The sequence below is a fragment of the Haliotis asinina genome, chromosome 7, assembly GCF_037392515.1.
Source record: "Haliotis asinina isolate JCU_RB_2024 chromosome 7, JCU_Hal_asi_v2, whole genome shotgun sequence".
NCBI classification, from domain to species: Eukaryota; Metazoa; Mollusca; class Gastropoda; order Lepetellida; family Haliotidae; genus Haliotis; species Haliotis asinina.
Genome location: NC_090286.1, coordinates 6633616 through 6657446, shown reverse-complemented (window position 1 = coordinate 6657446; position 23831 = coordinate 6633616). Strand labels below are relative to the sequence as shown.

The following is a 23831-nucleotide window of genomic DNA, read 5'->3' as shown; positions in this document are numbered from 1 at the left end:
GGACGGTGAGATAGCTTAATGTCAAAGCGTTCACGCCGAAGACCACATGGGTACAATATGTGAAATCCCATTTCTGGTGTCCTCCGCCGTGATATTGCTGGAATATAGCTAAAGCGGCGTAAAACCAAACTCACTCACTCACCCTTGCGGTATCCCCCTCGTTGCATGGACAACTGCGCTGAACGTGGGCTTGAAACGCACGCGCAAATACATTCCGTTACCAGTTTAACCAAAATGTATGTCACATCGGAGTGTTTACATTAGGCTAGCTTTGAATGAATTGTGATGAATAATATAAGTCACGTGGTATAACCATTTGACTCCCCTGGGTATCCAAGATGCGATCGGAATTTGTCTTGGGTATACAGTATCAACTCCTGTAGGAATTCCTAGTAACGATTGCTTCCTACCAACCTATGTCTTTCGAATACCGGGTGGTCAGGCCGGGACGACTTGCTTGATTGCTTGTCATCGTTCCCCCATGTGTTTGATCGATGCTAATGCTATCAACCACGGGTTTCCGGGACTCATATTGATTAGGGCCGAACTGTTAAGGATTCATCGTGTTGTTTGAGTACTGTGCAGCATAGTGGTTGAGGTGTTCAACGTCCTGGTGTAGACCCGGGTTCGATTTTCCGTATGGGTACAATACTAGAAGCGGCATATAAAACAAATTAACGCACGCAAGAACGCACGCAAGCACTGACTCACTCCGGCAGAAACTGGTCACTTTATCTAACATCTATTAGCTCACTAGACGCTGTGTGTGTTGACTGGAACCCTATCCATATGAACACTTTCCCAACCTCATTGTATAATTAATGGCGACGTGTATACGGTTTAACAATTGAGATTGGAAATTATGCTACAGTGTTCATGTGGTGTTCTATTGCCCTCACTTCCAATTTCAAAACGCACTAGTATATTTGTGTGAAAACCCTAAAAGCGAATTACCATCGATCGATGTATAGTGAAAACATCGCCAGTGTATAATGTTGGAGGCCGCGTATGGCATCACCAGCTAGCGACAGCCGTGCTGTAGTCGACGTACGCCGCCAAGTTCATTTAAAACACAATTTCTCTCTGTAGACTTTTAATACCGTTACTAACTATGGCTTTTGCATAATATTTACAGCCAGGGTTGACGGTTGTGAGTCGAAATCTCATTTAACGTTAACTAGGATGTTGCTTAGGAACGGCTTTTACTGGGTTTTAATATACTCGGTATAATTGGCACCAACATCTTCTGGGAAGACATGTCTGTGGGGTCTGAATGGTAAAAGTAGAACTTAGCATTGCCCTCCAAGAAATCAATTACTTACAAACATACACACATATAGTGTGGTCCTGTGTTTGCGAGATAGCAGGCGGTTGCATTGATCGCAGCTCACAGAGGAATTTATAGCTTTTCTTATCAAATATTTGATACTGATGTTATTGTCTTTAGCCTGGTTCCGTAACTAAAATAGATTCGTTTAGTTAACATCCCCATACCACATGTACAGGAAAGTACATTTCAAATACCTTGATGTGACGTGAAATGCTTGTCGTATCTTTTTTATCAAATCCATTTGTACTTTGCTGAGACAAGTACAATATCACCCTGCACGAAATGAAACTGACGTGGAAGAAAGTCTCGACCAAGACACTTTGATTATAATGAGGCGATGTCGTGCTTGTTCCCTTAGTGGTTAGACGTTTGTGAAGTTGATGAAGTTGCTCTTGGAGACAGTGAGTTCAGTGCATGTAATCTACGAACCTCTTCCAAACACGCATGCTGATTCAAGCATTTACCATTTATCTGTAGCCAATGAATTACGAACTAATAGGACTTTATGACGATCACAGGTTTTTCTGTTATACATACATACATACATACATACATACATACATACATACATACATACATACATACATACATACATACATACATACATACATACATACATACATACATACATACATACATACATATGCATGCTTGCCATGTCTCCACAGAGTTTTCAGCAAATTGCCCCAACAAATAAAACCAGTTTTTTTTCACAAATCCAGAACGTGACCTACATTACCTTCCTTGCGTCCGGGTCTCACCGCCGTACTTGTAAGTCCAATGTCAATAGCTCTGATTAGATCCAGTGCAATTAGTCACCTTAACAGATACGCTTACAGACTGAACACTGACAATTAGGAAAGTCCCAGCTAACCCGTAATTAGCGTTGGTCAGACGCCAGAGACGTGTTACTGACGCAAAGGTCCGGTCGGTTTCCCAGCTAGAATATTGAGGAAGGCTATTGGTGCCTGTGATTGCAGGTTATTTCTTGGGTGGGCTGGCAGCATTTGCTTGCCATACCCACAACCTGGGGTCGATTCTTGATATGGTTATCAGTGTTTGTAATTGCAGGTTACAGCTGGGGAGGGCTGGCGGTTAAAGCGTTCGCTTGTCGACTGAATCCTTATAAGGGTTCATTGCGGGTCAAGCAGTTTCTGCTTTTTTTTAATTGATTCTAAGGGTCGTAAATCGATACTCACTCACTAGCAAGTATTCCTAGCGGCACGATCGTCGAGAACCCTTATTTAACCTTGAGCGTAACGGACTTAGCGCTAAAATAGCTTTTTGCATCCTGGCCCTCGGTTAATGTGTGTTGAATGATCTATAGATCACGTTTTACAACATCACCATCACCGTGCATGCTCGTCATCGACTCCAGTGAATCAAGGGTTGATAGAACGAGCAGCAATGACATCCAATCCACAAAGTCACACTGTAAACACCCGCTCTAGTTAAGGATCGATAATATGTTTTTTCTTAATCTGGTTTTCAAAGGATAGTGTGCTCAGGAAAGTAGAGAAATTGCACTTTGCTTCAGGGTTTACAGCAAATGAAATACTTTTCTTCAGAAAAATGTAATGCGTGGTCACAAAGTAAAGGTTTTACCCCTTTCTGTTCCACATTGAGAAACAGGATCCTTTATGAGACGTGTATGAACATAGGCAGGAAGTCTATATTCTTCATGAATAAACCGAGACATTGACATTTATTGATTCTTAGTTCTATTATATATTTGGTTAAGGTTAAATATGTTCATATTGAGTTATTCCTATCAACTTTGAGGTATGGTCAGAGAGTTCGTTTTACATTTGCGTCCTTATGCGTAAAAGGAAGCTATTGGTTTGAGAGGTTATTGGAATACACTCAGTAACATATTGATTGAAAACACAGCTGATTTGCCCGCTCTCCGTCACCGGCATGTACCTGTGCGTTCTTTCAACTGCAACGCCGCACCTATTACCTCTAGTGTCAAACATTCAGCTATCAGTGCCTCGCCCAGTCATGGCATATATTTAACTGGGAGTGCCTCGCACACCCCTGTGAAACAGTCAGTCGTGAGTGCCTCATGCAAGCCCATGCATGTCGCACTCAAACATCGTGTTAGGCGTTTAAAGCAAATGTGCCTTACATTCTGTTATAACAGAAGTCATTCACGTATATTCTGTTACAGAAGCAGTCATACTAGTACTCGTGTATTCTGTTACATTAGTAGTCATACTCGTCTATTCTGTTATGGTAGTAGTCATACTCGTCTATTCTGTTACGGTAGTAGTCATACTCGTCTATTCTGTTATGGTAGTAGTCATACTCGTCTATTCTGTTACGGTAGTAGTCATACTCGTCTATTCTGTTACGGTAGTAGTCATACTCGTCTATTCTTTTACGGTAGTAGTCATACTCGTCTATTCTTTTACGGTAGTAGTCATACTCGTCTATTCTGTTATGGTAGTAGTCATACTCGTCTATTCTGTTATGGTAGTAGTCATACTCGTCTATTTTGTTGCGGTAATAGTCATACTCGTCTATTCTGTTGCGGTAATAGTCATACTCGTCTATTCTGTTATAACAAACGTCAAACTCGTTTACGGTGTTATAGCAGTATTCATACTCGTTTATCTGTTTTAGCAACACAAAACCCATTATTCTGTTACATCAACAGTCATAATCATTTATTCTGTTATTGACAACAACATTGGAACATTGCTTAATATATTTTGTTAGCAACAGCAAGACAATGTTTTTGCATGAATGAACGAACAACCGCGCGTAAAGTTGCTGATTGCGCATTGGATGATGCAGCATGATTGGAAATAATTATTTTATACGACTAAAACAACATGTAACCTTCCATGGTGTAATGAAATTTTATGCCGCAACTGTGTTCAGTGTGTCCCATAGACTAAGATGATTTGCCTCATTCTGAAAAAATAACTGTTCGACAAGCAATATGACGAAATAAATAAGCTATTTCACTGGAAAATACAAATTCAACTGCATATACCACGCTTGTACTGATGACTGTTAGAAAGAATAATCCGTCTTTATAACCCAGTGCTGGATGACGTGATAAGACGCACGAACAAATCGTGTGTATTTTATCGTGTATTTCAAGTACTGAAAAGAAAATTAACCAATTACTACAAGCACGATCTCCATCTTTAATTACCTGTGCATGTCTGCACAAGTATTGTCCATCTGATGAGGCCAAACTTCCGTTTAGTTAGAATTAGTTGGAGCGTGCACATCGTCAGTTGATGAGGCAACGTGATGCATGTAGAAAATTATGTTAGAATATACAGCGATGACGTGCACTGCTGACTCAAATTGAAGATACGTGTATTCCGTGAACGAATTAACTGGTTCGTCGTGGTCTGAAAATGTCACCTCATAGGGGGCAATTGTATTTTCCTCATTTTCTAGGAAAGTTAACTGTTATGAAACAGTAACAATATCTCATCAGTATTACCGTATACTGTTCCTGTTGTTGCAGTTCTTGGGGAAGTTTAGTAAGACTCGGTCCCCACATAGGTACAATGCGTTAAGCCCGCATCTGTGTACTGCGATGTGAAATTGCTACAGGCGGCGTAAAACAATACCCTCTCTCACTATTAATCCTATCGATATCGCCAACATCGGTGTCACCATTATCAATATCAAAAGGAAATGAGCGTATTCCTAAAGCTTGGGATCCTTTCCCTATAGTCTGGTTCAGCCTACTTACGGCAGGCAATTGTTTCAGAAGAACTGTTACAGACCATGCGGATGAACATAATCCTTGGAGTCATGACGTAACCGCCAGGCAGATTCCTTCGAATAGACGGTGTGGAACTTCCGACTGTCATTATGTCTTTATGGCCTTGAGTTATATCGAGTGTTATTGGACCGCTCCACACCCAGCCTCCACAGACATATCCCATCTACATCCCAGAACATACACACGTCGAATAATCACCTAAACGCGTTTCATCATGAGAATTGAGATTATACATTGTGGACATTATCGTCATGCAGCCCTGTCACTCTTCGTCTAGCCGTCTAGACGAGATTCGGTTACCGAAAATGGAAATGGTTCTTGTTGGAGATAAACTAATATTTTGAATATGTATTTGGGTTTTTTTTCGCCGGACCCATAGATCGCTTTTGGTATATGGCATTCTCCCACTCCCTTTTTCATTGGTACAGGTAGAACTACAACCATGTATTGCTTTATTAACGACGAACGCGTATCTCAGTCCTCAGTTTAAGACCTTAGCTTGGCATCATTCATAAATAAGCACTGACAGATAGTTTATGGATAATCGGATACAAACGATGCAAAACGATACATAATTAGTTAGTGTAAGTTCATGTTTTTCTAGTTTGTGTTAAATAAGGCATAAGTCGTCTAAGGCGCCGTAATTCGCTGTTCAGAGTTACGTCCCTTGGCACATACGAACCTAAAAATCGTTGGTTCGATTCCTATTTAGCCCCGATAATGCTTATTAGCACCATAGCATTGTTCAAGGGTTTCACTTGAGTGCGGAAATTCTTAGATCTACAGAACGTCGGGCTTCCCTCTCACTTTAGACAGACACGCATGAATATAAGTGGAATTCTGTTAAAACGGCCGTTGACTCCAACTTACTCTTATTTGTTTTAGGATATGATTTATCAGACAGTATGCGATGCAACGTAAAATACAACAAAGGGAGCAAGCGTGTGTTTCTATATTGAATCGTATCAACATTTATATCAACATTCCAGATAGACAGACTACAGTGTATTCATCCTGAAACAAAACTTATGATAATGAGATACCCTGCTTCAGTTTTACAGTTAATCCCATACTTCCATGAGGCCAAGCGCAAGGCATGGTAACAATAACTATCCTCCTTAAGACATAACACGACTGGGGTCGATACACCGATCTTAAGTTCTGCGGTCAGACGATCTTCCCTCTTGATCACTGAGGCTACCATAGACTTAAGGCAGACTGAAACAATACATTTCCTTGATAGTGTATACCCTCAAAGGATTGAAAGGTCTAGATTTGATTAGACACCATTCGGCATCATGTAGCAGGGTTATTTCTGCGAACGACCTGAAGCATGGAACAACTAATGTACCCAAAGGTAGTTTCAAAATCCGATTTCCGTGTTGCAGTGAATCAGTTGGTGATTTGGGTTTAGACCGCTTATAACCATATTCCTTGAACGTCAGGGAGGGGAACACCAGGGATACACTTCATGACTAGAACCCTTTTGGGGATTCGAACCCGAGAATTTGTCGTGACGAATGGACCACAGGTGACCACACCGGCTCTGTGTTGTAAAAGTCGTAGCAATCTGGTGCACTCAAGCTGGCAATGCTCTTGCTCCTCCTAAAGTGAGTTGGTCACCACGGGAGAGCTTAAGAGCTGAATCTAACTACAATGCGCCGTGAATCAATTCATTGTGTGTGAAAGGGCGTTGGATGAACCGAGATGATCTTCAGATGACTTCTCTCACTGTAAGCGTTGGCTGATTGCCCCTGCACCATTGAGTCATAATTCCTGACTTAGCTCAATAATTCAGTCTCGCTCTCACGAGAAGTTACGAGAGATATTAGTCTCGTTCTCGCGAGGAGTTGTTGGAAATATAAGTCTCGTTCGGAATCTAGGCGCGTGATTCATCTTATCCTTGCAGGGTCTTGTACACATGGCACTGTGGCAGAGCACGTCACCCTAACGCGTACAACGTTATAGTCATGTTAGTATTAATCTGATATCTACATATTGGGGAATAAGAAACCAGAATAATTCCTATTATTATCTTACTGTGCTGCAAATACATGCTCAAAGACGTGACCCTATTACTAAACTCATACTCGAAGTCCCGCACAGATGCACACTCTTGATTAATAAGACTTTACCAATGACCATTGCCTTTATATTCTGGCACGTCTCAGTGCAAACAAAAACCGTAAATCTTGTCCCTTACATTTACATCATGTTTGACCCATTTTAGGCGTTATGGGGCTCTGAAAGAGACGGCGTTTCTCTTCCCTGACTACTTACACAAGGCACGTGGCAGAGCAAATTACAGACTCTCTCAAATAGCACTAACCTATAATAATGAAACACAAATGAGATATGTTCTTGGGTGCTCAATGTGCTTGTTCCACCGCCCTCTGTTATTACTTGCTTTCGTGACTTGTAGCATTTGTTGAGCGTGGGAGTTAAAATTTTGTATTAGTATGTAACTTCGTTTTGTTCAATGAGCGTTTCGGTGTAGATACTGAAGTGGTTTGCAAACAAACAAGTGATCAATATCAGGAGCATTCATCTACGCTAATGATTGGGATACGATGACACGTGTCAACCAAGTCCGCAAGTTTGAACAATCAATCCCGTTAGTCGCTTCTTAAGACAAGCATGCGTTGCTGAAGACCAGTCTGAACCCCCATCTTCACATATTTATCTTTACTGAAACGTAACATAATAAAAAAGAGAGAGTAGTGCACTTTACCGGGTGCAATTTTTCCGAGTTTTCTTTTCGGATGGATATACTCGCACCAAAGGTAAGCCAACCCGAACCTTTACTCACTAACCCTAAGGATCTAGAAAGGGGGTGCCCAAGGGGTAAGGATCTAGAAGGGGGGTGCCCAAAGGCAAATGATCTAGAAGGGGGGTGCCCAAGGTCTAAGGATCTAGAAGGGGGGTGCCCAAGATCTAAGGATCTAGAAGTGGGGTGCCCAAGGGCTAAGGATCTAGCAGGGGGTGCCCAAGGGCTAAGGATACAGCAGCGCGCTCATTAGCAAGCGCTCGTTAGTCCCAAGGTAGCGCGCCCGGTAAACTGCACTCTAGCCAAAAAAGATTCACAGTTGCATTTTTGCAAATTCTTTTGGCCAGATTTACATAAATATCTGATATGATCGCTTAACGCTGGCTATAATAATGGCTCACTCTCTGTAAGCCAGACGTGAGGACTAATAACCTGACTAGCTATTCTCGAAACGTTCGTAGCCCTACGAACTTCTTAAGCCCATTCTTAACACACTGGCTACGATCAAAGTTAAGAATTCTTAGGGCTACGAACGTTTCGAGAATAAGGGTCCAGTTTCCCCCCAAAGAACATATCAAAACAGCGTCTAAAAATTGGTGAGTGAGTTTGGTTTTACGCCGCTTTTAGCAATATTCCAGCAATATCACGGCGGGGGACACCAGAAAAATGGGCCTCACACATTGTACCATGTGGGGAATCGAACCCGGGTCTTCGGCGTGAACGAACGTTTTAACCACTAGGCTACCCCACCGCCCCTAAAACTTGGAGGGTGATATCCCTATTACATGTCTCCTATAAAATAGCTTTTTCAACAATAGCAACTAGAATCAAACCAGTATTACCCGAAATAATAAACGAAGACCAGAAAGGTTTTATACCAAACCGATAAGAGAAAACACAAGACTCATTTACGATGCATATTTATATCCACTACATTAATGACATAGTTGACAACGACGGAAATTATCTCAACCTTTTTCCCTTCTGAAGAAGTACCATATAAAAAACTTCCTTGAATATCGCAGCATAATTAAATAAGTTGACTCTGTTGTTAAACGCAGACGCATTAAACTCAAATCTAAGCTTCAAACGCCAATTCTGACGTACTTAATCAAAGAAGTATGTGAAACGCAGAAGGGTTGTAGAATATTCTATGACACTTTAAACACAAACATTTTCGATTAAGACCAGTACCCAAATTCGAAAATGGGAGAACAATCTCAGATGCAATCTGACTGAACAAGAATGGAAACTCATACATTACATACCCTTCCACACACATGCAAACAGCAAACTACGGTGGTTTCAATACAGCATCATTTACAGAATACTACCCACGAACGACCTCCTACATGATATGAAATATGTGGACAACAATAAATGCGACTTTTGTAAAATTGACACTGAATTAATAACACACCTCTTTAACGAATGTACAAAAGTTAGTCATATGTAGAGGAAATTAGAAGAATGGATCAAAGGGAAAACAAGACTAAAGCTAGATTTTACCAAGCAACATATCCTTTTTGGCTATCATGAAAAACGAAATGATGTTAATCTGATCAAAAATACAACTAACTTCAACATCTTGCAAACTATCAAAACGACCGTCATATCTCCAATATATCAAAAGAGACATAACCAATAGATATAATATAGACAGATATATCTCATCCTTTACTTGTGGTTACACCAAATTCATTAATAAAATTTATAAATTCATTAATAATTCTGCCTATTTACCTGAATTGTTATACCCATTTTGATTAGATACTATGTGCATTGAGCCATGAACTATAGAGTTATTGCGAAACATGTACCGATGAAAAGATACACAGAAAAGAAAGGAAAAGAAAGGAAAAAGAAAAAAATGTTGCATATTCAGTGTACCCATCGTCCTTTACAGACTGTGTAAATTTCCGTCAAAGGATGTACAGAAATATGTCTACTGTACTGGTGTCGCTACGTATTCCTATAAGTAGAGTTACTTCCCCTGTTCACTCCATGTCATGACCAATTTTGTCAGTTTCTGCTGTTGAGGAACATCTCTGTGCGTTCCTTGTGTGTGTGTGTGTTCTTCAAGTCTCTTGTCACGTTCCTCTTCGACGGTAACAGAAAGAAAATGAATTATTGATTATGCACAGAAATGTTGCTTAAACTGGTGTTGGGTCTCCCTCTTTCAATTCCTGCCAAGCTGGAGCCTAGTCAGGACTAGGGTAATTGTCCGTCTGTCACCTCACGTGTTGTGTTCATGTAACCCATTTACAACCTAGTTCAGCCATCTATCGGTGGTGGAAAACACACTTCTGTTTGTCTGAGACAGTAATGCAACCTTAGATGGTGTCACAGACCCACTTACGAAAGAATGCTTCCACTTACTGGAGTCGGAAACCCACTCTTGTTTGTCTGAGACTACCTAATGGTAGGATAGAGTACCTGCGTTAGAAGGACTTCGCCAACGGGTGACATTTCTCTGTGTGTCTGTCCCTTATCAAAACGTTTTTCGTACGCTTCCACGTAGCACCAAAAACTTACTTCTCTGGTGACGTAGCCATAAGAACCAAAGAAACATGTGCAGAGAGTTTAAAAAGGCAGCAGTTCCATATTCAAAAAATATACATATATCACTGGTGTGACATCACAGGCAGAAAAGTAGAGGTTAGGCAGCCGAAGAGTAACTTAAACAACGCCCCGACGTCTCCACTGCTGAGCTGTCACTGTTCCTGGAAGCCATTACGTTTGTTACTCCTTTTCACGTCTCTCAAGATTTCACATTTATTTTTGAACATTTAAATCGATTATGTTTTGAGACACTGAGAACATCAGAGAAGGTCCGATTCTTCGTTTTCATCATCATCATCATCATCATCATCTTCTTCTTCTTCTTCTTCTTCTTCTTCTTCGTCGGCGTCGTCGTCGTCTTCTTCTTCTTCTTCTTCGTCTTCTTCTCCGTCTCCTCCTCCCTATCCGTGTTTAAAGACTATTACACGTGTTATCCTTGCCCAACATTCTGCAGAAAGTCCTTTCAGTTCTTACACTGTACCCATGCTTTCGTCCGTCCTAAGTCTTATTTTAGATTTCTTTACATGCCTAGTTCTACGCAATCCGAGACTGAGAAATGAGGAGACGATTGTGCATTGATTCCCCGTGGCATTGTGTAAGATAGTCAACATCGTCAGTTGGTTTTGTGAGCAAAGCGCTACTTGAACATCACGAACAGATATGACTCTTCCTTGGTATTTCAAACCAACGGCTTCATCCGAGCAAAAGTTCATCTCCAGAAATAAACACACATTTTACGCCATTCATTTATATAAGACCTTTTGTTGAGCTGATGAATACTTTAACATGGTGAGATTCCTATAAATGTCATCTGAAAGCATGTGCTATCCGAATAACTGGATGGATTTTTGAATTTCAATAATCAAATTAGGTTAATATGAGTTCTAAATATGGAATGTGAACCAGTCGACCTGATGCCGATTGATTGGGGGTAAATACAGTGAAAGGCAGATTAAGTCATAGAGAGTATCTTCTGAAATAGATGGTTATGATCGTAATAAATACGTACCTTCACAGTTGCCAATCGATAAGAGGAGGGGGATCTAGGATCGGTTGTTATCTTGGGTCTGTCCAAGTCCGTGAGAAGTGTCTGTGCTCTGTTGTTGCAGCAACACTCGGAAGATCTAGGAGTGTTTCTGGGATGCTTCGCCAACAGCTTCAGTGTCATGTCGATAATTGGATGGATTGTTTTCTCTCTGTCATACTGGTGGATTAAATGCCTTGTAAAACTGCGAAACAGTTTTTTTCTGCCTTCGTCGCCGTATCTAATGTCCTGTACCTGATATCCGCTTCCGTCATGATATTGTCACACCCTTTAATCATGATGGAAAGGTTACGCGCCTTAGTTGCGCCAGGATCTGCTGTCTTTCAGATGGTATAATCGCCTCTTTTGGATTTTTGATCTGATGTTATTACTCTGTCCTTTCAATGATCTATGAGGCCGTCAGTTTTGACAGCGCTTGCTGATTTTGATAGGATCGAGCGCTGTCATTGCGCTACACGTCTTCCGGCGTGGCGTAACAGCTACAACATTACATTCAAAGACCGTAACACCCCCACCCCCATCCACCCCCGCTCCAATATTGACAATATTGTCGCATCACTATTAGCTGATTAAGAGACAAGTATGTTGAATATTGTGGCCGTTTTGCATCGCTGGTCTATTAGTGAGTGAATGAGTTTCAGCAAAATTTCTGCAATATCATGGCGGGAGACACAGAAATAGGTTTCACTGATATTTTACCCATGTGGGGAATCGAACCTGGATTTTCGGCTACCCCACCACCCCTTGGTCTAAGAAGCAAAACATGCTCACTTTTGTATTGAACACTTGGTGCCATAGTTTATTGTTCAGTGGATCCATCCCTATCTTTTATCAGGTTTCTCTATACCATGAGAGATGGTGGAGTAGTCTAGTATTAAGAGCGATCGCTCTTTACGTCAGAGATCCGGGTTCGATTCCCCTAATGGGTACCATGTGTGAAGCCCATTTCAATTGTCCCCCGTCGTGACATTAATGGATTATTACTAAAACGACCTAAAACTGAACTCACTCAATCTATAACGCTAATGCATACACGCTTTACACCAGGATACCGATTTAACAGGTGTCTACAATCGTTTAGCACAAAAAACGGCCCGAAAGCCAACATTTGTTAAAATGCCTGGTCAAGACAATCAGTAACATTGGACAATGGGCGCATTTAAAGGGTGATTTAGGCCCGGTTTGAGAAATCAGTCATAGTGCTGAGATGGTGAGTGAGTGAGTGAGTTTAGTTTTACGCCGCACTCAGCAGTATTCCAGCTATATGTCGGCGCTGAGACGTTGAACACTGTAACTTTCATAAACATTTAAGAAGGTCAAAGAGCTGCAAAGGACTGATTAGTGAAATGGCCTCCTGAGTATCACTGAGTAGCGTTCAGGGTCCAGTTTCATTAAATCATTCTTCATACCGCCAGTTCTTTAATACAGATTTACGACAATCCTAGTGTAAAGATGGCTTTGTGAAACAATCCCAGGGCGCCACAGCCAGGCGCTGTGCAGCAGGTTATGCAGTTGTTCGTGGCGATCGATACATCATCATGGTGTCTCAGTATGAACATACAACAGTGTATAAACTAGATCATCTGAACGTCCTCGTTTTGAAATAATTCAGATAAATGTCAAACTCGCTTCATCGTGAGGGTTCTCCAGATTCGTTTGCTAGAGTCCTGGATAGTTTCTCTTGAACGTGTGTACTTGATCCTCAACCGGATCAGATAAGTGGTTTGTTTATGACCATCGTTTTTCAATTACGAGTTTTGTAGGTGAAGAATACGTTTACTCGGTAGTCTGGACAGCTAAATGATCTACATCAATATGGCAGTATGGAGTGAAGTTTGATCAATAACACTTTATGCGATACTCCAGAATATTTTAACAATATATGGAATATTAACTGAATCCAATTTAGGCTGTTTGTCTCGACCTTTTCTCGCATCCATAACAAACGTGGCAGATAACTGTATTTGTCATAGCACATTAAAATTATTAATGTTTTGTGTATAATTTTGTGATATGTGTGTATTTTTCATAATTTCAGTGAGTTGCACCAGCGTGACATGTAGTTTGGACTGAAACTAATTTGAATCACACCATTCGTGTTTGAACATACACGTTGGTCAAGAGGAATAACACTGACCACATGTCCAGGTCTTGTTATATATTTGATTAATGTGGTCCCACCTTAGGCAAGAGAATTCATTCAAAATTGCCTCTGTTCGTCCAGCAGAAAATGGGTACCCGGTGGGATACATCATGTCAGTATCAACCGTCTTGTGCCTCACAAACAGACTGGATTTTCCGGAGTAGTCAGGTGGTGGGCTTTGCTTGTTGGCGCTATGAGCATTCACAGAGCGGATGGAGTTTGGCGCTTTATAGATTTATAAATTAGCAATATTATTATTATTATTAAACTACGCAATAATGAACATACATCCAGGTCAAGTATAATAACGATGAACAATGCTTCAGGTCAGATTACACAGAAGTGATCATTTCTGCAGGTCATGCGTAATGTTGAGCGCTGATCTAGATGAAATTGCACAATGTAGCAGACAAATATTGTCTATAAAACCGATCCGAACTGTACCAGGTAGACCAGCTAGGCGAAAATTGAATCTGTGTCCGATAGCATGAACATCGACCCGCACTGGGAACTAAATCTAAGTACTAAATCTACCGACTTTGGGTTAATCTAGAAGGTCACTCGGTCATTAGGTTCTACTCAGCTGGTGCAAAACGCCCAGGGACCAATTCTGTCTCAGAGCTCATTTTATTTCCGGCTTTTCAAGTAAGGCTTTTCAAAAAATATTTGTTTCTCGTTACTTTAGGAAAAAAACATGATATGGAAGACGGAACGGATTTGGTTTGGAGGCTTAGAAATTTATAAAGGTACGATTGATTGTTATGTATCAATTTTTCTTTGATTTCTGCAGCTCGAAGTGTTGTCAGGCAGAAACGTAAGTTTATCTGGCTGAAATCGCAACGTCCTGCACAGAGAAATTACTTTTTGCGGCAATCCACCTTTCTGCCTGAGTGTTAATTGCCCTATGTTACGGGGAATTGAGGTGCCTGGCCTGTCATATTATGTCGAAGTGCCGTTAAATATCTACACACAGCTGAAAATGAACGAAGGAACTAAATAAGGCATATTTGGGCTAAAATATCAAACCCATATTTCAGCAAGCCGGTTAACTTGTTAACTATTTCTAAAGACATATGCATGTTTTATTACATACCACACAGTTACATGCCCGCCATATGGAGGTTGGTTGGTTGGTTGGTTGTTTCTCGCCGCGCTCATGTAACATTGGTCTGGGTTGTCGACTCACCACGAATGTGTAAGAGTGAGTTTAGTTTTACGCTGCACTCTTCAATATTTCCAGACAGTGAGTGACTGAGTTAAGTTTTACGCCGCACTCAACAGTAAATAATCTAGTCTGGACCAGACAGTCTGTGTGATCAACAGCATAACCATGAGAAATGCGACACTCAAGACATCAAGAGGACTACAGCCGTCTCTTGATCTGCAATGACTGTATATCAGAGCACAACCAGAACCTGGCAGCCACCCAGGATCCGTATTGTCAAACTCTGGAGAGAACCACGTAACATTTCAGCACCAATCCTGATATTCGTGTCGTTCTGGCGTGTATGTGATCGTCATAGACTCGGCTTCCTGCATGCCACTTGAAGTGATGATGAGATATTCATTGTTCTGCCTTGTGTTTTCTAAATCTGAACCGAACTACTGTAATTTATTCCATTTTGGGGCTCTAGACATGTTTTATGCAACTCCTGGTCTCGACGGTATCCGCTGTGCAGATGATAATCTCTAATGTATGTTTTATTCAACATTTCGTCTCTGCTGTATGTTTTATTCCACTACAAATGTCAGTGTTAAGTTTTATTCCACAATCCCTCGGTATGTTTCATTCAACATTTGGCATATATATATTGTTTATTATTCAACATTTGTGTATATACTATGTTTTATTCAACATTTGGTGAACATATAATATTTCAAGATTTGGCCTATATGGTATGTTTTATTTTTCTTTGAAACACAAAGCTATATCTTATTATCAGACAATGGGTAGTGTTCTCGGCAGGATTAAGCCAACGGATATTTTCGGTATCCGTTGGGGTCATATATGGATGCCGATGCAAATTAAAGAGGTCCTACGCAAATTTTAGGGACTACTTTCACACGGGAAAAAACATGGCGTCACGCCCATCTATCGGCGATCGTGTCCAGATTGACTGCCGTGGTTACGGTACTGTGAGTGACTTGATGGGAGAAAATTGTTGTCTCGTAATGAAAGTTTAACTGAACTCTTCCCAATTCCACACGTGTTTTGTCATTTTTCAAACTAAGTTAATATCTGTTGGCAACAATACGCTCTTTAACATAAAAGCTGACTGGAAACTACATGACGTAACGCTGTCAAATGAGTGATCAGAAGAAACTGCTCGCCAAGCCTCGCTAAATAATGTTTAGTCCCAGTGCAGGATATTAACCATTCCGAAACACACTAGCGTGATAACCTATATTCACAAAATCTGACCTCAAAGTATGTTTAAGCCTTTAGTCTCTATGGCTTAGTCAAATCCGACTTTATACCAATGTCGATTCATTAACATTTATGCTGTCAGCGGTATGTTTTCCACTCGTGGTTTACAGCAGACTTTTTAATTTCAATTCTCGTCCCAAAAAACATCTTCTTTCCAGTCCAGATCTATATATTAGTTACGTTTATGCCATGACTTACTTTTCATTCAACTGGTGGCGGTGGGTTAGTGGTTAAAGCATTCGCTTATGTTGCCGAAGGCCCGGGTTCGATCCCCACATGGGAACAATGAGTGAAGCTCATTTCCGGTGCACCAGATTATTTACAGACCGCCGCCGTATTGATGGGAAACTGCATTAGACAACAAACAAACAAACAAAGTATTCTGCTCTAACTTGGTTTCTAAGCAAATATTAAATTTAGTTTGATTCCACATTTCACTCCTTTAAATGTGTATTTTTCCTCTCTTGGTCTTGTTATTTCATGCGTGTTGTTGAAAATAACGCTCATTCGCCTGTACGTCAGTGAGGTATATTTTATTCAACGGGAAACATCGAAATAAGGATCAATGATGTTTCCAAGTACCTCATGGGATTTGTATTCCACAGATTCCCGTCTGGTCTCGGTACACTCTTATCTGAGTAGATGTTTGACATACGCCGTTATGCAATGCGCGCTTACAGTCATCAAAAGTAAAGAGACATGTGAAGTTTAAACAAGTTTGAAGTGCCAACGGATCCACATGCCAAATGTGGCGTTTAAATAACTTTGAAGTGGTAAAGTCTCTATTTGCCAATCCACCAGATACTGCGGGAACGTACAAGGCTGGTATGACCTTACTACACCGAGTTACTCCAAAAATACAACTTATATTCGCAACCTTGGGATGTACATGTATACCCATCATCCCTTTGGACTTAGAAAACAGCGTTTACAAACATTGTCATTGCATATATCAGACTTTGTATCATAGGCCCGTGGCCTCTCCTCTTCCGTACTGGAATAATGGCAGAGATAGTTGTCTTTATCTGCTGTCGACTGTGAAAGAGAGTATAGTTTTACGCCGCACTCAGCAATATTCCAGCTATATGGCAGCTATCTGTAAATAATCGAGTCTGGACCAGACAATCCAGTGATTTAGAAATTACTTGAGCAAAATTATCATGCTAGATGACCTCTGTTTAAAAAATGGAAAATATGTATGTGTTGGTAACGTTCGAAAACATATGGCGTTAAACATGTACAGGCGCTTAACTATTTTCAAACTATTTGTTGAGGAGGGAGGGCTAGTTTCTTCATAAAAGACATCCCCCAAATTCCATTATCATACAGGATTATTTAAAAACTTCATTTTCAGACGGTTAACATCAGATATTCAGTGTACCAAAAATATTTGGAGCCGGAAAGAAATCATGACATTTTCATAAGTATTCCTTGATTCAAACGCAAATGGGTAATTGTATATTCACAACCGTGTAAAACAGATGCTTACTGTGTTTAGAAGAATAATACTGACGCCTCCGACGTCGCCTCAACGTCTGGGACGGCACTCCGACGTCGCCTCAACGTCTGCGACGGCAAAACGCGTTAACTACTTAGCACATGAGGATTCTCAGTCTGCCCTGTACAACATAACCTAAACTGTCTCGAGCTTCAGTCCCTGGTATATTGAATACAGATGGAAGTGGCATCCCATGAGACGTCAGTGGGAATTACACTGTTCAACCTCCGGAATCGTCAGCCTCGGCAGTTTGATGTCGCTATCTAAAATGGCAGATGTTATAAAATCAATTTTTATTAAACACGATGTGGCCAGTATCATGACCATAGTACATATAGTATCTTGGTCAACAGAAAATCGATGGTTTTGGTATACGAATGATATCGACTCAAATGTCAATCATGTGTATGGCAAGATGGCATACAGTGTGATGACACGACCTTCGAACTATTTCAGGGAATAATCAGAGAGTTTAACAATCCAGTACTGAAGACGTTTGGCATTTTCAATCATGTACGTGGTTGATTTTGAAGTTCTGTAGTAATGGAAAGTTCCAAACAAGTTTGTTGGCAATCAACATAACGTGATCTGATAGCTGGACGGATCTACAGTATCTTAGCACATTTCATTCAGGGATCAAGGTCACCAGAGACGATGTTATCAACAAGGTGGGAATACCCATTACAGCTCGCTTGGTTACAGGGAAATGTTTAATCATCGACCATGAATTATTAACCTCTCCATCAGTTCTTGAGAGATAATTCATTTTTGTCCAATGTCAAGGCCGCCGTCAAGATTATAATCGTCTCAAGTCGGACGCGTGGTCACTTGGCAACGAGAGTATCCAGGACAACGTCGTATCCCACCTAGACCAAATGGTGTTTGCTTTTTATCATTTGGAAGGCTGGGAATTTTAAAAATCTGTTTGTGGTGCTATTCCTACCACCTATAATTCCTGTCACTCCTACCAGCCGTATGAAATCGTAACATCAAAATTCATACCCCATAAATCAAATCCATACCCCATACATCAAATCCATACCCCATACATCAAAATCCATACCCCATACATCAAAATTCATACCCCATACATCAAAATTCATACCCCATAAATCAAATCCATACCCCATACATCAAAATCCATACCCCATACATCAAAATCCATACCCCATACATCAAAATCCATACCCCATACATCAAAATCCATACCCCATACATCAAATCCATACCCCATACATCAAAATCCATACCCCATACATCAAAATCCATACCCCATACATCAAACTCCATACCCCATACATCAAACTCCATACCCCATACATCAAAATCCATACCCCATACATCAAAATCCATACCCCATACATCAAAATCCATACCCCATACATCAAATCCATACCCCATACATCAAACTCCATACCCCATACATCAAAATCCATACCCCATACATCAAAATCCATACCCCATACATCAAAATCCATACCCCATACATCAAAATTCATACCCCATACATCAAAATCCATACCCCATACATCAAATCCATACCCCATACATCAAAATCCATACCCCATACATCAAACTCCATACCCCATACATCAAACTCCATACCCCATACATCAAAATCCATACCCCATACATCAAATCCATACCCCGTACATCAAAATCCATACCCCATACATCAAAATTCATACCCCATACATCAAAATCCATACCCCATACATCAAAATTCATACCCCATACATCAAAATCCATACCCCATACATCAAAATTCATACTCCATACTTCAAAATTCATACCCGATACATCAAAATTCATACCCCATACCTGACCCTTTAAACTTAAATGAAAAAGGTGAATGTTAGTGATGTTGGTTCCCCACATGGGCACAATGTGTGAAGCCCATTTTCTGGTGTCCCCCGCCGTGATATTGCTGGAATATAGCTAAAAGCGGCGTAAAGCTAAACTCACTCACTCACTCACTAGTGATGTTGGTGTAGTTGGGTAGGGCACATGCCAAAGATAGATATTTGTACTACCCCTCTCTCCTGACCTGGTGTTACCTGTCTTTCCGGTCAGTTTTGTTTTTTTCTCGTTTATTTTCCTTTTTTATATTACTATTGCATTTCATTTACGTGGTATTGCCCGATGCTGGTATTATCCGTTTCCTCTATTACTGGGTGTTTCACTTTTTCACTTGGTGTTTCCTTTTGACTTGGAGTTTTTCAATTTTCCTTTCACTTGGAGTTTCCCGGGTTTTTTTCCGTATTTGGTGTTACCAACCCTTTCTGTTATCCGTTTTCCTGTTACTTTTTAGGTATCTGCTTTCCTGTTACTTAGTATTATCCTCTTTTATGTTACTTAGTGTTATCTGCTTGCTATTGTTACCTTGTACTATCCGCAGATCTGTTACCTGGCTAGCTATTCTCGAAACGTTCGTAGCCCTACGAACGTCGTACGCGCATTCTTAACACATTGGCTACGATCAAAGCTAACAATTCCTAGGTCTACGAAGGTTTCGAGAATTAGGGCCCTGGGCCTAGATTTTTGAAGTTCTCTTAGCGTTAAGACAGTCGTAAGTGCCATACGTTAACATTAGCTTACGACTATCTTAGCGCTAAGAGAACTTTGAAAATCTGGGCCCTGGGCCCCGTTTCACAAAACTCTCGTAAGCCTAAGATCTCGTAACTTTTCTAGTAGCATTTGTACCTGGTATACTGTAACATAGCAGGTGCAAATGCTACGAGGAAAGTTAAGAGATCTTAGGCTTACGTGAGTTTTGTGAAACGGGGCCCAGGGGTTTTAAGTTTTCCTATTACTCTTGTTACGCGTAATTTGTGTTCCTGTCACTCGCGTTGCTGTACGTCGAGTATTTTGCCAGACGTAGCTGCATTTACTATTAAACAAGATCCACTCATGACTGAAAATGATAATGACACCAGATGTTCATCAAAGCCTTCGTTTAAATATAAACCTCCGCACGCAGTGTTCAATGACCCTCATAAACAGACCCTGAAAATCCATCGACCGGACAAGAAATAGTTCTCTTTCAAGTAATTGCGGATGAGGACATTCTCAAAGTGTGACAAACCTCTAAGGCAAATTGAAAGTTGTATCCTTGGGCTCACTTTGATTCTTAAAATAAACTTCATAACTTATCCGAAACGCAGTTGAAACACCCAGGGCATTCAATGAGCAGATGACTACGCTTCGATTGTCCATAAGTTGAAAAACACTCCTTATCTTCTCACGAATACAGGCGAATAAAATGAACCTGTCGCCCAAGCATCTCAAGGAAACTCTTGTGGGAATGCAGCAATGGACGAATTATCACCATTTTCATTGCAATCATATTTCGCTACAATAAAGAATCTCCACTGTGGGCGTCGATGTACACGTGCTGCACCATACATGTCATAGTTGTCGTGCCTAATCAAAATCTATGGCTACTACAGATTTCATTTAGCGGCCTAATGTCATATCATTGAATTAGGTGTCACGTGTGTTCATGTCTGTAATAACAGAACCTTTTCATGTTTAGGAATTATACGATCAATTTGAAAAAAAACAGCAACAAAGGTACGCTGGCAGATGATGGCTTTGCTTGTTCAACAAATACTAGTTACCGAAAGACGATCAAATTGATTATTAGTTTATCGTTGGTCCAATGAGTTTTGTATTTAGTATTATAGCACAAGATCCCATTCCCGGTAATAACACCCACTCTCACCCACCCACAAACACAGAAATACCACTCCTTTATTTCCCCAAACGTTAAATGATAAGTCCCTAATATCATTTTTACGACATTCCAAAAACGAATATCTCTTCCGTTTTAGCTCTCTTATCCACACATCGTTCTTACCTGTTACAGGTGAGCTGCACGTGCCCCTAGAGGTATGTGGAGCTGTCGTGAAGCGCGAGCTGGACTTCTGGCAAGTGAACGAATATGAGATCCGAGCCTGTTGCTGGCGCCATTACCGCTCCTACATAGAGAACCAGAGGATCCTTGACTCCTTCAATCACTCCCTCAGGAAGGAACAGGTGAATGTGGACCTGAAGGCTCTCACCGGCTGGACGTATTGGCAGACCAAGATATGGCTCATCCTAGATCATCCCCGGACGTCCAGGGCAGCTATGGTAAGAAGACAATTAGACTGTAGATAAAGTGACATGCAGTGTGATGTGTTTCGTGTAGATATGAAAATGTGTATTTAAGCGTTTAGGTACGATGATATGCAGTGTTTTTTATCTTCACGTGTTAATTGAAGGCACGAAAATGTGATGTTAAACGTTCGTTACGATGAAATGCAGTTATATTATCTGCATGGTATTTGCTGCCAGAAGCTTCGTTACGATGAAATGCAGTTTTATGATCTGCGTGGTATTTGCTGCCAGAAGCTTCGTTACGATGAAATGCAGTTTTATGATCTGCGTGGTATTGAAAATTACCATGACATGCAATGTTTCCAACTTATGTTGATGAAGTCATATGTCGATGCGCGGTCAGGAATGTTAATGTGCTGTCAGCTATGAAAGAGAGAAATGTTAGGACAAGACATTTACTACTATCGTGTTTGAAAATGAAATGTTATATTCACAATGGTTTCAAAGATGTCTTCCTTTACAACGTGACCTAGTTAGTCTATACTTGCCAATACAAACAATCGTTTGAATTGCCAAGTGTAATTAAAGGACATTTTCCCGACCTCCTTTCTTATGTAGCTCAGATCTTGAACTTTAAGGCATTCAATGAGTGATGCTTTAAAAGATGTCTTCTAATATGATTACCAAATTGCAGCTGAGCTCCTGAACCTGAAGGCGTTTCAGATGAAGTTGCAACTTTTAACCTCACTGAATTAAATGGAGCTTGGGTGTTTGTTCTCGATTGTACGCTGCCAACACGGCTTCAGTGACAGCGAACTGGCAGCGCATCACAGAAGAGATGCCAACGTGAAAGTGACTGCACGAGACATCATGTCTTTGATGTCGTACCGACGAGGCGTCTATCTCACACCTCCTCTGCAAGGGCAGATCGTTCAATATTTGATGAAATATCTGCAACCGAACAATTAGCCCCATGCCGCAAGGCCGCTTTCTGCACACAAATCTAAACGAAAGCTGAACTCTCAGTGGGCACAGCCAATCACCTTTGCCTGTCCATCATTCTAGAACCTCTGCACTCCACACCAGCACTCCTCCACATCAGCACTTGGTACCATTGTTCCGGTATGACCCGCACACGAAACCAAAGACCTGAATCCTTGATTCTTGAAACCATTTTGTCATTAGCGATCAAAGAATATTAAAAAACATGTTGTAAAGGGCTAAAGCGAAAGATAGGCCAAGCGTTTAAACACTTAAACGGTCGAGCGATATCTGATACCCTTCTCAATAAAGGAAGACGTCGTTAATCGATGTAACCAGACAATGATGAGTGCAAGAAGGTCACATGCAATACCATTACTGAGAAGTAGGATGATTGACTGTCCACTAGTAATTAGCGGACACACGGTAAACTCTTATCAGATTACTGTCTGGGAAAGATTTGACTTAACCATATCCAGTCCAATGAAACTCTATTTACCTAACAGGTGGTGTATTCAGTTCAGTTTTGTGGCGAATATTTAATAACTGTAGCTGACAATGTCTCGTGTTATAGCTATAATGTGAATCTCTAGGGCCACAGTCATTATGGTGAAAGGCTTAAATCTGGAAGATTGTAGAATTAAGGGGAATTCTGACCAAACAAGACCTTATACTATTATATCATATAGATAGTTCAGGGCTTGTGTTGCTCACTGACGTTGAATGAAGATATGGTCAATATCCCATTGCCTAATGCTGAAAAGCCAATCGTGTTTTTTCCGCTTTACTGATGTGGTTAGATTGAAACAAGAAAAGAGGCGCTCTGAATCAACAATTATAATTCCGTGCAATTTTCCGAAAGTGATTACTGAAAATTGGTTGAGGTTCGTTTTTGGCAGCAAAGTTTGGCATTGATGGAACGTTGCACGTTGTCTATCCCTCTACAATAGGCTCTTTTTACAGACGACCAAGATGGACAACCGTCTGACAATTATTCAGATACGTTCTCGCAGCATCTCGCGGGGTTATGTGATCTTGAAAGGTGGTTAGGGAAGGGAGAGAGAGGGAATGGAAAGGCGGAAAGATGTCAGTCAGAAGTGCTCGTCTGGCTGTGACGTTCAACACCACGGGAACACGTTGAATAATTTATGAACACACGCATTGTTATCTATACGCTTTACCTTTCTTTAAGGACAAATCCAGATCGTAGGTTACAAACACA

General features: G+C 40.8%; 1 protein-coding gene across 1 annotated transcript in view; it reads left to right on the top strand.

The window, feature by feature from the left end:
• LOC137290239 (potassium voltage-gated channel protein Shaw-like) overlaps positions 1-23831 on the top strand; it is a 79693-nt gene that overhangs the window by 39322 nt on the left and 16540 nt on the right. Inside the window, exon 2 of the mRNA XM_067820996.1 lies at positions 21396-21661. Coding sequence (XP_067677097.1) covers positions 21396-21661 — 266 coding nt within the window. The remainder of the gene's footprint in view (positions 1-21395; positions 21662-23831) is intronic.